At 37.4% G+C, this 18689-nt stretch overlaps 1 protein-coding gene across 1 annotated transcript in view; it reads left to right on the top strand.

Moving 5' to 3' along the window:
• LOC121443800 (probable ubiquitin carboxyl-terminal hydrolase FAF-X) overlaps positions 1 to 18689 on the top strand; it is a 158370-nt gene that overhangs the window by 122782 nt on the left and 16899 nt on the right. Inside the window, 2 exon segments of the mRNA XM_041645577.1 lie at positions 259 to 446; positions 9123 to 9296. Coding sequence (XP_041501511.1) covers positions 259 to 446; positions 9123 to 9296 — 362 coding nt within the window.

The following is an 18689-nucleotide window of genomic DNA, read 5'->3' as shown; positions in this document are numbered from 1 at the left end:
TTGTACTGGTAACATCAAGTTATCTTACCCACTATACCATTTCCCCAATTGTATTTTATTACATCTAAAATGGTTCATAACAGCCCACCTGGAAATAAATAATCGTATAAATTGAAATGTGTTTTACAAACAGGAAATTCAATGTAATGTTAAGACACTACTAATGTATTCCCTACGTAGTTTCTATTTAAACTTATTTTGTTGTATTTGAAAATGTAGGTTAGCTCATTATTATTTTGTGTTTTTGCTAATCCCTAGAGTCATGTTGAACCCAGAGATATATTTGGATATCCTCATCAGTTTGAAGACAAACCCACATTAAGTAAAGTAGAAGATAGAAAAGAGTACAACATTGGTGTTTTAAAACACCTTCAGATAATCTTTGGACATTTAGCTTCTTCTCAACTACAATACTATGTGCCCAGAGGATTCTGGCAACAATTCAGGTAAATTATGTGTGAATTTTATTTATGTTTTTATATAATTTAGTTATGCTTTTAAAGATAAAGATTGGGATATTTGTTGTAATGTTTAAATAATGGTAGTTTTCCAGATGTCATTTTTACTCTGTTTTTTTCTTATTCTATTGTCACGAATAGTAAGTATAAAAATTGAGATAACAAATAATCCCTATTCTTCAAACTATAGAACTCTTGTACTTTTGTCTTATCTTGCTTTTATTTTCTAATTCATAAAATGAAATTTATAGTTTATAGTTATTTGAAACCAATACTTTTCAACTAAAGCAAATATCAAGCTTATTTCATCATCAGTCTCTGTGTTTGTAAGATTATGGATGAGAATTTCCTTTTTGGTGTGTTTTCTTGTTTGTGTTTGGTTTGTTTACTTTTTAGACAAGAATTTGTCTGGCGCACGCTAACATTCAATACTGCAACCATGCCAAGTTTTCAAATTTTTTTTTTGGTTTACTGAGACAGTTTCTCTGTGTAGCTTTGGAGCCTGTCCTTGAACCAGCTCTGTAAATCAAACTGGCATTGAACTCGGAGAGATCTGCCTACCTCTGCATTCCACGTTCTGGAATTAAAGGCGAGAACCACCAATGCCTTTAAGCATGATTGTCATCCATCATTGTATGTAAATAAAATGTTTTTACTATCAGTAAACATTTCACTACTCATTATTTTGTTTATTTTTTTTCCATATGAATTTTAAGAAGCATACTTTCGGGTTCATTACATATAAGTGCTGTTTTTCATTTTTAATATTTTTTGAGTTTAGGATTTGTTCTTTGCCCTTTTTTTGAAGTGTTTTTAATTTTGACATTAGTTCCCTCACTTTTTATGTGTAAGTTACATTACATTTCTTTTTCCTTTTTAGGAAAAGAGCTCTAATATTTAAGAAGTATCTTAATTTGGGTTTCTATTGCTTTGATAAAACACCATAAACAATTTGAGGAGGAAAACTTTGCTTCTTATAACTCTCGATCATATTCCAGTGCTGAGGAGTCTGGGCAGTAACATGAATGCAAGAATCTGAAATATGTCTTGCTCTTCATGCGTTCCTATGTCTTGCTCTTCATGTGTTCCTCATATACCGATGCAGCCATCCCAGAGGTGGCACCAAATATATAGAGTCAGTCATCAATTAAGAAAATGCTCCATAGGCTAGTCTCGTAGGATCTTTTTCTCAGTTGAAGTTCCTCTTCTAAAATAAACCAGCTTGGGTCAAGCTGACCACAAAACTAGCCAGAACAATAAGAATGTAAAGTTCTTTTATCCAGGCACTTCACTGTCTATTTAAAGATTATTTGGAACAGGGCTCTTCTAACTTGTGACCACTTATTTCTGTTCTACTTACTGCAAGTTCTTTTAATGTGTCATTTTATTTTTCCTTTACAGTTGGATATTTATAGTACAATGACTCAATTTGTGTGTTTCAGTATAAATTTAATTCCATTCAGATGAACCGCTACTGTAGTCAGTCGTCGCTCATTTGTTCCCGGCTGCCCAGAACACAAAATAATCAATCATTCAGAAACTATATTATTTGTAATAGTGTTTGGCCAATAGCTTAAGCATATTTCTGGGTAATTCTTACATCTTAAATTAACCCATTTTTATTACAACCCATGTATCTGCCATGTGGCTGTGGCTTACCTTCAGGGTTCCAGCATATCTGTCCCTGGTGGCAACTGCATGGCATCTCTTTGACTCTCTTTCTTTCTCCTAGCATTCAGTTTAGTTTTTCTGTATAGCTCTATTCTGCCAAGCCACTGGCCAAACACCTTTATTAACCAATAAAAGCAACATATTTACAAGACTTCCCACCCACATCATGCTGTTGTAGATCATAATGATATTTATATGCAATACCACATTGTTTGATTCTGTACTTTAAGCTATGCTTTGTTCTTACCTGTTTCTGCTATTTCTTTTTGCTATTTTATCCCCAGATGTGCCAAAAGGTTTACTTTTCTAGGCACTATTTCTAATTTTGTTCTTCCATATTACTCCAATTTTCAGATTTCTCCAAAAGTACTCTACCACTAAGTTATGTATTATTTGCATGATAACAGTAGTATCCCACTGAATAATTGTACATATTACAACTGAGGAAGAAAACAAAACATATATATTTCTATAAAACTATGGATTGCCTTTTATAATAATATGTATTAAAATATAAGATATTTTTAATTGAGTAAAATATATTTGTGGCCTCCCACATACCTTTTTATGATATTGATACTAGCAGTGCCATAACTATCCATACTATTCATATTCTAGACATACAATATGTTTTAGTGTGCTTTTGTATCAAAATTCAAATGATAAAAGAATTATAATAGTATTATTTTTAAAGATTTTATTTTGATTTTATGTATATTAGTGTTTTGCCTCCCATGTGTGCTGGTGCCTATGTAGGCCAGAAGATAGAATCAGTTCCTCAGAACTGGATGTTACAGGTGGTTATAAACCACCATGTTGTTGCTAGCATCCAAACCCAGAGCTTCTGCAAAGGCATCAGGTTCCTCTTTTATTGTTTTGGATTTTAATATAAATTAAAGCATTTTCTCCTTTACTTTCCTTCCTTTCAACGCCCCTATACCTCTCCCACCTTTGAAATTCGTGACCACATTTTCTATGTTACTGCCTTTGTTTGTTTTCAAAATTTGCCATTTGGTAGTCAACAACAGATGTTGTTGTTCTTCTCTGAGACTATTACTCATACCTGAGAGCAATCCTTAGTTGCTTTTTGCTGCTTTGTGTAGACTTGAGACCTTAGGGGCTGTCTAGTTTGGCATGTTAATTGGTGTCTTTGTTCAGTTCATATTTTGACATTCTCATTGATAAGACTTCATGGATGTGGTTTCTGATATTACTAGGAGGCAAATTCTCTTATCAAACTTTCTGATCTTTTGGTTCTTGAAAATTCATTGCAAAAGGTAGTAACTTTTTTCTGCAGTGCTCCCTGAACCATTTCTGCAACTGTTTTGTAGGTGTATCTGTAAATGGAGACTGCTTGTTGGTTTCCTGGCTGCCCAGACCCAAATAATCACACAGAAACTATATTAATTAAATTAAAACACTCTTTGGCCAATAGCTTAGGCATATTTCTAGCTAGCTCATATATCTTAAATTAGCCCATTTCTATTAATCTGTGTATCACCACAAGACTGTGATTTACCAGTACGGTTCTGGAGTCTTTCTCCTTTGGCAATGACGTGGCATCTCTTTGACTCTGCCTACTCTCTTCTTTATATCTTTTCCAGCTTGGCTATATTCTGCCCTGCCATATGCCAAAGCAGCTTCTTTATTAGCCAATAGTAATGAAAGACATAATCACAGCGTATAGAAGGGGAATGCCACATCATGTATCCCATGGGACTGGACTTCACAATTCTATACTTTGAATGCTTTTTGTTTTCTTTTTTAATTAAAAAGAAAAACAAAACTATCTTTTTTTTCATTTCACATACCAATCCCAGTTCTCTTTCCCTCTCCTCCTCCCATCCTTCCACCCTACCCCCATTCCACCCCCATCTGCTCCTCAAAGAGGGTAAACACATTGCTCTGAGGAAGGAGCAAAGCCCTCCCTGTTATATCTAGGTTGAGCAAGGTCTCCTAGTCAATACATAAAGTAGAGAGAAATCCTAATGCCAGTAGCCTGGCAGTCTGTCTCAGTCATTCAACTATCACCCACATTCGGAGGGTCTAGTTTAGTCCTATGCTAGTTCCTTCCCTATCTGGCCAGAGTTGGTGAGCTCCTATTAAGTCAGGTACACTGTTTCAGTGGGTGTCCCCATCATGGTCTTGACCTCTTTGCTCATATTCTTACTCCTTCTCCTACTCTTCAACTGGAATTTGGGAGCTCAGAGCAGTACTGCACTGTGGTGCTCTGCCTATGCTTCCGTCAGTTGATGAATGAAGGTTCTATGGTTACATTTAAGATAGTCATCAATCTGGCTACAGGGCAAAGCCAGTTCATTCACCTTTCCACCATTGATTCGGGTCATCCTTGTGGATCCTAGGAATTTCTCTAGTGCCAGGTTTCTTGCTAGCCCCATAGTGGCTCCCTAAATCAAGATACCTCCTTTCTTGCTCTCCTTCTCTGTCCTTCCCCCATCTTGATTATCCCATTTCCTTGAGTTCTCCCCTCCCCTTCTCCATTCCTCCTGTTTTGCCTTTCCTTCTCCTCCCACCCCTATTCTTCCAATTTTCTCAGGAGATTTGTCTATTTCCCTTTTCCAAGGGAATCTATATATGTTTCTCTTAGGGTTCATCTTGTCTCTTAGCTTCTCTGGGAACAATATATATGCTCATTATCCTTTGCTTTACAGTTAGTATCCCTTATGAGTGAGTACTACCATGATCATCTTCCTGGGTCTGGGTTAACTCACTCAGGATGGAATGTTGCTTCTATCATTACGTAGGGATCTCTGTTGTAAAGAGAAATTTTCTTAATGAGGAGTGAAGACTACATTTTTTGTGAGTATAAACACAAATGATTATAGATTGTTGCTAAGTATTTTGTGCTAAACTAGAGATTTTAGATTCTCTTATAACCGTGATTTGATTAGCACTGAATAAGCTATATTTCCAACACTGGACATGGTTTCTCTCTTCTGGTCTTAAGTACAATTAGGAGAGTTTTTTATTACCACCAAGTTGTGTAACACTACTGCACCATAGGGTTACCATGTCATATTTCTCCTTAATGTTGTTCATAGCCATCATTATCTTTGTGTAGGATTTTGTAAGCTTTGTGGGCTTTTTGGCTCATAAAAGCTGGTCCTCAAAGAGAGATCATTCAGGTCAGTTACAGCACTGGGTCCTGTTTTTGAGGTGCATGGAGTCTACAACAGTAGAGACTTAGTTACTACTTATGGAAGTAACCAAAGGCAGTAGCAATACATTGTATGCTTGGGAGAGTCTTTTGGGCAGCTCTAGCCGATAACTCAAAAGAGGGCTTCTTGTGCCGGGTATTGTGGTTTTGTCTTTTGATACAGGGTTATGTTGTCCTAGAACTCAAGAATGATCTTCCTTTCCATGATTTCCAAGTGCTGGGGTTAAAAGTATATTTCACCATCACCCACTGAAGGTGTAGTACTTACTATAAGCAATCTTAGAAGTGTACAGAATTTGTTCATGAGCTTGATTAGTGACTTTAAAGATAAGCATGTATATTAAATCAAATGTATTCTTTAAATAATCTAGTTATCTCTGTTTATATATTTCTTAAAGCATTTGATTCCTGGTCACTTTAAAAGACTGATAACAGACTTCCACAGGTTTTTTCATAAGTAAATGAAAAGGTCGATATGCCCTTCTCTCCCTCCCCTTTATTTTTATTATGTAAATGAGTGGTTTGCCTTAAAATATGTTTATGAACCACATGCCTGCATTTCCAACAGAAGCCTACAAAGGGTTGATTCCCTGGGATTGGAGTTAAAGGTTTTTGTTGAAATATCAAGTAATTCCTCATATTGAACCTCTGCCAAACAGCCAGTACTTTTGTTTGTGTATCTATATATTGGCATACTTCCATTTAATTTGAGGGGAAAAAGAAAAAAAGAAATCTCAGGAAAAGCTTTTTTAAAAGCTTAAATACTCATGTTTTCCATTTTTCAGACTTCTTTCAAAGTTAGTAAGACATTCCAACAGTGAAAATTTGTAAAGAACCAATAATAAATACAATGGGAGACCCAGAAATTAATGTGTGCTATTAAGCTTGTTGGATTTTGACACCCCCTCCCCAAAAATGATACATAAAATTTTCGAAAGCTCATACCGTTCCCGATTAGCTTTCTCTATCTCATGGTTGTTCAGTCAAGATATAAACTCTGGGGTTTCAACACCGTGCCTGTCTTCCATTGCCATTCTTCCTCCATGGTAGTCATGGATTCTAACCTCTGGACCCACCTCATTTCTGTCTCTTATTAGAAAAGAACAGACTTTTAAAACATAATAACCCCACATTGCAAAAATAAAACATAAGATGAAGTAAATACTATTGTATCAAAGTTTGCCATAACTCAACAAAAGAAAAGAGGCTCCAAGAGCGGGCAAAATAGTCAGATACCCACTCATTCTCATAGTCAGGAGTCTCATAAAAATATTAAGCTAAAAGATGGGCATGGTGGCACACGCCTGTAGTTCCAACCCTCAGGACACAGTGGCAGTCAGATCTCTGCAAGATTGAGGCCAGCCTGATCTACAAAGCAAGTTCCAGAACAGCCAGAACTATTATACAGAGAAACCCTGTCTCAAAGAAACAGCTGTATAATGTACACACATAAGATGTTGTGCAGACCCATGTAGTCTGTTGAAATTCTACACTAAAACATTTGGTCCTGGGGCTTCAGGAGGAGGGTGACTTTTCATGATGGCTCTATTTGCTTAGAGGTTTTAGGTCTCTTTACATTGTTCATCTGATCTTGATTTAAATTTAGTAAGTAGTGTCTATCTAGAAAATTCATGTTTCTTTTAAAATTTTCAATTTGGTGGAGTACATGTTTTTAAATGTATGTCCTTAAAATTTTCTGGATTTCTTCAGTATCTGTTGTTACGTCTCCCTTTCCATCTCTAATTTTGTAAATTTGGATATTTTTCTGTAAGCGTTTATATATTTTCCTGATTTTTCTCAAAGAACCAGTTCTTTATTCAGTTGATTCTTTGTATTTTCTGTTTAAATTTTACTGATTTCAACCCTCAGATTAATTATTTTTTTGCTGTCTATTCTTTGGTATGATTGGTTATTTTTGTTCTGGAACTTTCAGGTGTGTTTCTAAGTTTCTAGATCTTTCAAGTTTTTTATTTTGAATTTTCTTAGAACCAGTTTCATATATCCCATAAGTTTAGGTATGCTGTATATTCATTTTAATTCTATTCTAGTAATTAAATTTTTTATTGATATTTATTGAGCTCTACATTTTTCTCTGCTCCCCTCCATCTTCAACCCTCCCCCAAGGTCCCCATGCTCCAATTTACTCAGGAGATCTTGTCCTTTTTTACTTTCTACTTCCCATGTAGATTAGATATATGTAAGTCTCTCTTAGTATCCTCATTGTTGTCTAAGTTCTCTGGGTTGTAGTTTGTAGGCTGACTTTCTCTTTTTTATGTTTAAAAACCACCTATGAGTGAGTACATGTAATAATTGTCTTTCTGTGTCTGGATTACCTCACTCAAAATAATGTTTTCTAGCTCCATCAATTTTCCTGCAAAATTCAAGATGTTGTTATTTTTTTCTACTATGTAGTACCCCATTGTGTAACTGTGCCACATTTTCCTTATCCATTCTTCAGTCGAGTGGCATTTAGGTTGTTTCCAGGTTCTGGCTATGACAAACAAAGCTGCTATGAACATAGTTAGGCACATGTTCTTGTGGCACGATTGAGCATCCTTTGGATATATACCCAAAAGTGGTGTTGCTGGGTCTTGAGGAAGATTGTTTCCTAATTTTCTGAGAAATCGCCACACTGATATCCAAAGGGGTTATACCAGCTTGCATTCCTCCCAGCAATGAATATGTGGGTGGTGGGGGGACAGTCTGTAGTTGGTGTTTTGTTGAAGGTCTAGGGATGAGTCTCAGCGATTGAGTCTCGGAGAACAGACAGGAAAAAATATATGTGGAAATAGTTTTTCATACATATTCTGATCATGGTTTCCCTTCTTCCAGATATTACCTATCCATCCAAGTCCATGCCTCCTCTTTCTCTTTAAAAATCAAATAGGCAAATTAAAAGGGGGTAAAGTTATTTTTTAAATTCTATTGAATTTGTTTTCTATTCGATGTCTGCTGCTGGGCATGGAGTCTCCCTTAAGTGTGGTTTGTATACTCCACATAGGGGATATTTTTTCCTTTACAAGCAGTTGTCAGTTGGAGATTGGTTCTGGGTTAAGGGATCATGTCCACTTTCTCTCATGAGCCCTGGGACTGATCTGACTTGAGTCCCTCTCTGTGAGTTCATATTGCATCAGTAATGTTTATGTTATGTCTTGAACATTGTTTCCTTTGTGACATTCATATCCTCTATAAGGCCCACTATAGGAGATAGGTCTGGTGGCTAAGAACTTAAGACTGTGTAAGTTATAGGCCAAGGTGAAAACTAAATCCTACTGTTCTAACTGATGTAGTAGTAAAATAACCACTAATGGCATTTTGATGTTCTCACAGATCAGTGTTTTACTCAGCTATCATCAGAGAAGCTCTTAGAATCTTTATATCCCCTCTCCTGAATTCTATGAGACCTGAGGGAGGGGATTTGATGAAGATATCCCATTTGGAACTGAGTATTCCAGTGTCTCTTTAATCTCTGCACATTCTCCACATGTGGATCTTTGTTAGTTCCCATCTGCTACAGGAACAAAACTTCTTTGGTTATAACTCATTAGCTTTGGTAGAACAGCACATGTCAACTCCTAGGCCATCTCTCTAGCCTTATACCCAATTTCTGTTGTAATTGGTTGAATGCAGTATCATGACTACTTAAGTGCAGTATGCACTTGGTTTCTTTTGTCTCTTCTATAGGTATAGAGTTTCAGCTTATATTTTGTTTTTAATTATTTCTTTCAGCTTACATTGTTATTTTTATTTGTTTTACAGAAATTAAATGCATCTGGTACTTTCTTGTATTGATTAACCTATGTATTTGTTAACAGGCTTTGGGGTGAACCTATTAATCTTCATGAACAACATGATGCATTAGAGTTTTTTAATTCTTTGGTGGATAGTTTAGATGAAGCTTTTAAAGCTTTAGGACATCCAACCATGATAAGTAATGTCCTTGGAGGATCCTTTGCTGATCAGAAGATTTGCCAAGGATGCCCACATAAGTAAGTGCCAATATTTGTTGTTGTTGTTGTTGTATATTTTTTTCTTTTTGTTTTTGCAGAAGTGTCAATAAAATCTTTACTAGTTGTTGGAGGAGGGGCCGCTTGTTCATTCCTGGCTGACTGGCTAGCTTTAACCCAAAATAATCACACAGAAACTACATTATTTAAACCACTGCTTGTCCCACTAGCTCTGTCTTCTTATTTGCTAACTCTTAAATCTTAATTTAACCCATCTCTATTCATCTGTATATCGCTACATGGCAGTGGCTTACCAGCAAAGTTTCGGCATGCTGCAGCTCCATGGCCTCTCCGCCCTTCTTTCTCCCAGCATTCAGTGTAGGTTTCCCCACCTACCTCTATTCTACACTGTCAGGCCAAGCCAGTTTTCTTTATTCATTAAGCAAGGCAGAAGGACCTCCAACATCATTTCCCCTTTTCTGTGTAAATTAAAAGGAAAGCTTTAAATTTAGCATAGTAAAATTACATATAACAAAGCAGGTATCAAGCAAAAAATAATAGTTACAATATTTATATCTACTTTATCTTTTATAATATCTAAGGGAAAACTGTAATTATAACCATTTATTCCTCAACTCCATCAAAGACTCCAGAAAGATACAATATTAGCTAAGTAAACAGGAAGTGCAGTATAAGCAACTTGCAAAATTCTAGAATTGACAGAGACATCTCACTGCCTGGACAATAACCCAAAGTTCTTCTGTACCACTGGGGCATCCATCTTCAACCTACAGGCCCATAATATCTGGCAGACTTTTCTGTAAAGCAGGAAATTTCAAAGGTAGGTCTGCCTGGATTGGCAGTTTGTCAGTCACTTTCTTCTGTGTTCTGCAGGCTCTTTCATGTAGCAGGAACTCCGAAGAATCGTCTCACCTTTAGGCAAGTTGAGCAGTCATTTCTCTGTGGATCCTGCATGTCCAGTTAAGCAGTCCATCCAAGAGTAGTTTTTTACCCAAATGGCTAACCAACTCCATAAGGAGCCTCTTCAATGCCCATTACCCTTGGGAGTAGCTTGGTGTGCCAGGAGCTGATGTGCCTCACCGTCATGAAAAGTTAAACCGGAAGTTCAATTAATTATAGAAAATGGTTCTTTATCATATTGCTTCTCGTTTTCTTGATATTTTGCTTCCTTTTCATGCATTATGATTTTTCTGGGTTACATCAGAAGGTGATATTTTCTGCAAGTCTACAATTACCTAGGTCTTTTATTTCTTTTATGAAAACAATGTGTCTTAATATAGATGTATAAAATGACTACCATTTTATAACATTTTAATACAGAGTAAATTCTTAATTAAGAATAGTCTTAAGTTTTCAGCTTCAAAGAGAATGGATAGAATATGTATCGTAAGTGAAAATAACCATATTAATGTTTATTTAGGAAGGTCAGATAGGACCACAAATACGTGCCTAGATAAATGTTTTGTTTGAGGATTATTTTCTTTTTATTAAGTTATTTTCGTGAACTATATTCCTATCACAGTTTTTCCTAGATCATCCCCAGCCTTTTTCTCTGCAAAAAAAAAAAAAAAAAACCAAAAGGACATCAGTAAGACAAAAAATACATAAACTCAGCATCCATTGGAGAAAAACATCTACAGAAATGCTATTCAGTTCTGTTTGTGTTAATGGGCTACACTATGCTTGGGGCTGGGGACCTATTCTAAAGTTAAGTTAATGAGACTCAATTGGAAAAAGCTATTTTTCTTTCAAAGAAGTTACAGTGAGCTTTTATTATTTTTTCTTTTTCATCTTTTTTAAGATAAAGCCATTTTAGTGGATTTGGACAAGGGGGGCTTGGGTGACGAGGTGCTCTGCAAATGCCTGGTCCGGAACAAACTCTCAAGAAAGTTCACTAATTACAGAGGGACATTGCATTTTTGGTGGCTGAATGAAGGCTGTCAATTAGTGTTCCAGCTCAGACTCCTCAGCAGCCACCAGAACTTGAACCAAGCTCTAGTTCCCTAAACTACATGAGCAAGGCTACCTAGCCAGCTAAGTAGAGAAGGCCTCTGCTGTGATGGTGTCCTGGGCCATGGCATCCATCCACACCTCCAGTCTGTCCCCAACATAAGTGATCCCTAGAACAGAGAGCTTCTTGATCAATCAATGTTGTGACCTCATGCCCACTTTCCCTCTGTCAGAGCCTGTGTAGCTCTTCTATGTTCTGTCATAGTTTTGGTCAGTTCATATGTACATCAGTTTTATTGAGTCCGGAATTCAGTGCATTCAAGTCATCTATCAAATTTGACTCCAATATCTGTCTAGTTGCACTTGGTTAGGCATCTCTCTATAAGTATAATAGAATTTAATTAAGAGTTATTTTATTGCTACACTCCTTTTTCAGAATATGGGCTTTTCCCTTGTCTATTGCCTTTTTAGTTTGTTTCTTAGACACCTGGGAAGTGTCAGCATTGGGTTCTGTCTTACGAGTGGGTCTTAAATCCAATCAGAATTGCACTATTGTGTACCACCATAATTTTATGATATAAGTTCATGTCCTATTTCTCCTACTTGGGAGACCCTCTAATCCTATCTAGTCCCCTTCTAGGTATCTAACCACTATGATTAGCATAGATATCAAAGGCTTAAAAAGATACATCCACATTTAAGAAAAAAAGATGTTGTGATTATCATTTGAGTCTTCATTACCTTGCCTCATTGAAGATTTTTTTTAGCTGATACAATTGCCTGTAAATTTTATTATTATTATTATTTTATTTTATTACTTAAAAAATACCAATCGAAATTCCCACTCCCCTCCTACTCCCTCCACAGATTTTCTTTCCCACACCCTCCAATCTTTTTTTTTCCATTTTTTTATTGAGAAAAGGAGAAAAAAAAACAAGTTTCCACCTCCTCCCAGCCTCCCATTTCCCTCCCCCTCCTCCCACCCTTCTCTCTCTCCTCCCACCCTTCTCCCCCACCCCCCACTCCTCCCCCCCTCCCTCTCCAGTCCAAAGAGCAGTCAGGGTTCCCTGCCCTGTGGTAAGTCCTAGGTCCTCCCCTCTCCGTCCATTACTAGGAAGATGAACATCCAAACTGGCTAGGCTCCCACAAAGCCAGCACATTACATAGGTTCAAAACTTCATGCCTTTGTCCTTGGCTTCTCATCAGCCCTCATTGTTCGCCATGCTCAGAGAGTCCAGTTTTATCCCATGCTTTTTCAGTCACAGTCCAGCTGGTCTTGGTGAACTCCCAATAGATCAGCTCCACTGTCTCAGTGGGTGGGTGCACCCCTCGTGGTCCCGACTTCTTTACTCATGTTCTCCCTCCTTCTGCTCCTCATTGGACCTTGGGAGCTCAGTCCAGTGCTCCTGTGTGGGTCTCTGTCTCTATCTCCATCCATCACCAGATGAAAGTTCTATGATGATATGCAAGATATTCGTCAGTATTGCTATAAGATAGGGTCATTTCAGGTTCCCTATCCTCAGCTGCCCAAGGAACTAACTGGGGACCTTGGCTTGGGCATCTGGGAGCCACTCTAGGTTCAAGTCTCTTGCCAACTCTAAGGTGGATCCCTTAACTAAGAATTGTGCTTCCGTGCTCCCCTATCCAACCTTCCTTTATCCCAATCCTCCTTTTTCCCCAAGTTTCCCCCATTCTCCCCTTCTCCCTTTTCTCTCCCCATCTCCCTTTACCCACATCCCACCCCACCCCCAAGATCTCAATTTTCTCCCCGGCTATTTTGTCTACTTCCCATAGCCAAGAGGACAACTATATGTTTTTCCTTTGGTTCACCTTCTTACTTAGCTTCTTTGGGATCACCAATTGTAGACTCCGTGACCCTTGTTTATGGCTAGAAACCAATTATGAGTGAGTACATCCCATATTCATCTTTTTGGGTCTGGGTAACCTCACTCAGGATAGTGTTTTCTATTTCCATCCATCTATTCCCTGCTTCCCTATCCAACCTTCCTTTATCCCAATCATCCCGTTGCCCCAAGTTCTCCCCATCCTACCCTTCTACCTTATCTCTCCCCTTCTCCCCTTACCCCCCTCCCCCCCACCCTTAAGATCCTGATTTTTGCCTGGCAATCTTGTCTACTTCCCCTACCCAAGAGGATAGCTATATGATTTTCTTTGGGTTCACCTTCTTATTTAGCTTCTTTAGGATATCCAATTATAGACTCACTGACCTTTATTTATGGCTAGAAACCAATTATGAGTGAGTACATCCCATGTTCATCTTTTTGGATCTGGGTTACCTCACTCAGGATAGTATTTTCTATTTCCATCCATTTGCATGCAAAATTTGAGAAGTCATTGTTTTTTACCGCTGAGTAGTACTCTAATGTGTATATATTCCACACTTTCTTCATCCATTCTTCCATTGATGGACATCTAGGTTGTTTCCAGGTTCCAGTGCTCCGATGGGGGTCTCTGTCTCGTTTCCATCAGTTACTGGATGAATGTTCTATGGTGATATTTAAGATAATCATCAGTCTGACTACAGGGCAAGGCCAGTTCAGGCACCCTCTCCTCTATTGCTTAGAGTCTTAGGTGGGGTCATCCTTGTGGATTCCTGGGAGTATTTCTAGAGCCAGATTTCTTGCTAACCCCAAAATAGCTTCCTCAATCAAGATATCTCTTTCCTTGTTCTCATATCTGTCCTTCCTCCATCTCCATTCCCTCAAGCTCTCCTCTTCTCCCCTCTTCCCTCTTTCTTCTACTACCCCCCCCCCACCTCCATACCCCAAATTTTGTCAGGCGATCTTGTCTGCTTCCAATTTTCAGGTGAATCTATATATGTTTTTCTTTGGCTTCACCGTATTACTTAGCTTCTCTAGGATCATGAACTATAGGCTCAAAGTCCTTTGTTTATGGCTAGTATCCACTGATGTGTGAGTACATACAATATTCATGTATTTGGGTCTTTTATCTAACTCAGGATAGTGTTTTCAAATTCCATCCATTTGCGTGCATAATTCAAGATGTCATTGTTTTTTACCACTGAGTAGTACTCTAATGTATAGATGTGTCACAATATCTTTATCCGTTCTTTCGTTGAGGAGTATCTAGGTTGTTTCCAGGTTCTGGCTACTACAAATAATGCTTTTATGAACATAGTCAAACAAATGCTTTTGTAGTATGATTGAGCATCTTTTTGGTATATTCCCAAGAGTGGTATTACTGGTTCCTGAGGTAGGTTGATTCCAGATTTTCTGAGAAACTGCCACACTGATTTCCAAAGTGGTTGCACAAGTTTGCATTCCCACCAGCAGTGGATGAGAGTTGCCCTTGCTCTACATCTTCTCCAGCCTAAGCTATCATTAGTGTTTTCATTTTAGCCATTCTGACAGGTGTAAGATGGTATCTCAAAGTTGTTTTGATTTGCATTTCCTTGATACTAAGGAAGTTGAACATATCCTTAAGTATCTTTTGACCATTTGAAACTTTTTTGTAGAGAAATCTCTGTTTAGTTCAGTACACCATTTTTAATTGGGTTACTTAGAATTTTAATGTTTAATTTCTTGAGTTCTTTATATGTTTTGGAGATCAGACCTTTGTCTGATGTGAATTTGGTGAAGATCTCCTGCCATTCAATAGGTTGCCTTTTTGTCTTCTTAACTGTGTCATTTGATTTAAAGACGCTTCTCAGTTTCAAGAGGTCCCATTTATTCACTGTTGCTCTTATTGTCTGTGCTACTGAGGTTATACTTAGAAAGTGGTTTCCTGTGCTCATGTGTTGTAGACTACTTCCCACTTTCTCTTCTGTCAGGTTCAGTGTGTTCAGATTAATATTAATCCATTTGGACTTGAGTTTTGTGCACGGTGATAGATATGGATCTATTTTCATTCTTCTGCAGGGTGACATCCAGTTATACCAGCACCGTTTGTTGAAGATGCTTTCTTTTTTCCATTGTATACTTTTAGCTTGTTTGTCAAAAGTCAGAGGTTCATAGGTTTGTGGGCTAATAGCTGGGTCTTCATTTTGATTCCATTGGTCAACATCTCTGTTTTTATGTGAATACCATGCTGTTTTCATTACTGTAGCTCTGTAATAGAGCTTCATGTCAAACATAGTAATCCTTCTGGGATTTCCTTTATTGTATAGGATTGTTTTGGCTATTCTGGGTTCTTTGTTTTTTCATATAAAGTTGATTATTATTCTCTCAAGGTCTGTGAAGAATTGTGTTGGGATTTTGATTGGGATTTCATTGAATCTTTAGATTGCTTTAGGTAGAATTGCCATTTTTTTTTACTATGTTGATCCTTATGCAAGAGCATGGGAGATCTTTCCATTTTCTGGTATCTTCTTCAGTTTCCTTCTTCAAAGACTTAAAGTTTTTGTCAAATAGGTCATTCACTTCCTTGGTTAGAGTTACCCCAAGATACTTTATGTGATTTGTGACTATTGTCAAAGGTAATGTCTCTCTAATTTCCCTCTCAGCTTCTTTATCCTTTGGGTATAAGAGGGGTATTTTTTTTAGTTAATCTTGTATGCTGTCACATCACTGAAGGTATTTATCAGCTGTAGGAGTTCTCTGGTACAGAGTTTTGGAGGTCACTTATGTACACTATTATATTGTCTGCAAATAATGAAAGTTTGACTTCTTCCTTTCCAATTTAAATCATCTTGATCTCTTGCGTTGTCTTACTGCTGTTACTAGAACTTCAAGTACTGTGTTGAAGAGATATAGAGAAAGTGGACAGCCTTGTCATGTTCCTGATTTTAGTAGAATGTCTTTGAGTTTCTCTCCATTTAATATGATGTTAGCTGTTGGCTTGCTGTATATTGCTTTTATTATATTTAGATATGATCCTTGTATCCCTAATCTCTCCAAGACCTTTATCATGAAGGGGTGCTGAATTTTGTCAAAAGCTTTTTCAGCATCTAATGATCTTACGTTTTTTTTCTTTGAATTTATTTGATGGATTACACTGATAGATTTTCATATGTTGAACCTGCCCTTCATCTTTGTGGTGAAGCCTGGTTGATCATGATGGATGATTTTTTTTTGATGTGTTCTTGGATTGAGTTTGCCAGTATTTTATTGGGAATTTTTGCATGAGTGAGATTGGTCTGTAATTCTCTTTCTTGGTTGAGTCTTTATATGGTAACTGTAACTATGGTAACTGTAGCCTCAAAAAAAAAAGTTCGGCAATGACCCTTCTGTTTTCATTGTGTGTAACACATTAAGGAGTATAGGTATTAGCTCTTGGAATTTCTGGTATAATTCTACACTAAAACCATCCAGTCCTGGGCTTTTTTTTTTGGCTGGGAGGTTTTTTATGACAGCTTCTATTTCCTTGTGACTTATAGTTCTGTTTAAATTGCTTACCTAGTCTTGATTTAATTTGAGTATATGGTATCTATGTAAAAAAATGTCCTTTTCTTTTACATTTTTCAATTTTGTGGAATACAGGCTTTCATAGTAAGAACTAATGATGTTCAGAATTTCCTCAGTCTGTTATGTCCCCCCTTTTTTTTTCATTTCTGATCTTGTTAATTGGGTTGCTCTCTCTCTCTGCCTTTTGATTAGTTTGGATAGGGTGTGTCAGTCTGGTTTACTTTCTCAAAGAACCAGCTCTTTGTTTCATTGATTCTTTTTATTGTTTTCTGTGTTTCTGTTTTGTTGATTTCAGCCCTCAGTTTGATTATTTCCAGTCATCTACTCCTCCTAGGCGAGTCTGTTTCATTTTTTTCTAGAGCTTTCAGGTGGGCTGTTAAGTCTCCAATATGTGCTTTCTCTGTTTTTTTTAAGTGGGCACTTAGTGCTATGATCTTTCCTCTTAGCTCTGCTTTCATAGTGTCCCATAGGTTTGGGTATGTTGTGCCTTCATTTTCGTTGAATTCAAGGAAGACTTTAATTTCTTTATTTTTTCCTTGACTTGGGAGTAGTTCGGTAGTTGACTGTTCAGTTTTAGTGAGTTTGTAGGCTTTCTGGGGGTAGTATTGTTGTTAAATTTTAACTTTACTCCTTGACAATCTGATAAGACACGGGTAGTTGCTCCAATTTCTTTGCGTCTAGAATGTGTACTTTGATAACAAGTATGTGATCAATTTTAGAGAAGGTTCCATGAGGTGCCGAGAAGAAGGTATATTCTTTTCTCTTTGGGTGGAATGTTCTATAGATGTCTGTTAAGTCCATTTGATCCATTACATCTGTTAATGTAATCTTATTACTCTGTTAAGTTTCTGTCTGGTTGACCTGTCCATTGGCGAGATAGGAGTGTTGATATCTTTTACTATTAGTGTGTGGGGTTTTATATGTGATTAAAGTTTTAGTGATTTTTTTTTACATATGTGGGTGCTCTTATATTACATACGTAGGTATTCAGGATTGAGACTTCATCTTAATGAGTTGTTCCTGTTATAAATTATCCTTCTCCATCTCTTATTATTGATTTTAGTTTGAAATCCATTTTGTTGATATTAGGATAGCCACATCTTAGCACGTTTTGTGTTAAGAATTTGTTCAATTTAATGTTTTCTTTGGCCAGTGAGTCTGTTTCCTCTATAATATATTCAGCGCCTGCGATTCTTTCTCCTATCTCTTGTATTCTCTTGGTTATACTTGTCTCTGTAGTTCCTGTTTGTGAGCCATTGGGGGCAGGGTGGGTTGGGGGAAAGCCCAGCAGCAGGAACACATCTGCTGGCTGTCTAGAAAAGCTTAGAGAGTTTGGGAGGGACTCCAAGGTTGTGTCCCAATGGGAAGGTCCCAGAGCAGAGCGTGGGGCATCCCTCTGTCTGGGCTTTTGGGTGCTGTAGCAGGCTGTGTTGCAGGGTTCCAAGGACCAGGTAGGCGAAAAGGCGTGTTTGGGGACAGGGTGGGTTGGCCCTGCAAATTTTATAATTTCATTTTTACCAGCTGAATAATATTCCATTGAGTAAATAAATATACCACATTTTCTATTTATTTCTTCATGGGAATCTAGATGGCTCTAACATATAGATATTATGAATATTATATAAAGCAGCAGTGAACATGGATGAAGAAGTGTCTTGGGATTTAGCATCATTTGGGACTATACCAATAGTAGTATAGCTGGATCCTGAGATAAATTGATTCCCATCTTCCCAAGAAACCACCATATTGATTTCCATAGTGGCTGTACAAGTTTGCATGACTTACTCCACATTCTCAGTAATGTGAGCTATTATTTGTTTTATTGATATTTCATTGTTACTGGTGTAAGATGAGTATCAATGTCTTGAGGTGAATATTGCTGATTTGCGGGGGTGGGATTGAGACAGGGATTCTCCGTTTGGTTATTCCTGTCCTAATACTCATTCTACAGACCAGGCTGACCTTGAACCAGATATCTGCCTGCCTCTGTCTCTAGAGTGCTGACCTACCAAACTTGGCAGCTGACTGCAGATATTAACATTTTTATTTATATTCTTACACATTTTACTTCTGTATCTGT

This window comes from Microtus oregoni, unplaced genomic scaffold (genome assembly GCF_018167655.1).
Source record: "Microtus oregoni isolate MIOR12 unplaced genomic scaffold, Mior012 000113F_000, whole genome shotgun sequence".
Taxonomy (NCBI): domain Eukaryota; kingdom Metazoa; phylum Chordata; class Mammalia; order Rodentia; family Cricetidae; genus Microtus; species Microtus oregoni.
This window is presented reverse-complemented; position numbering and strand designations above follow the sequence as displayed.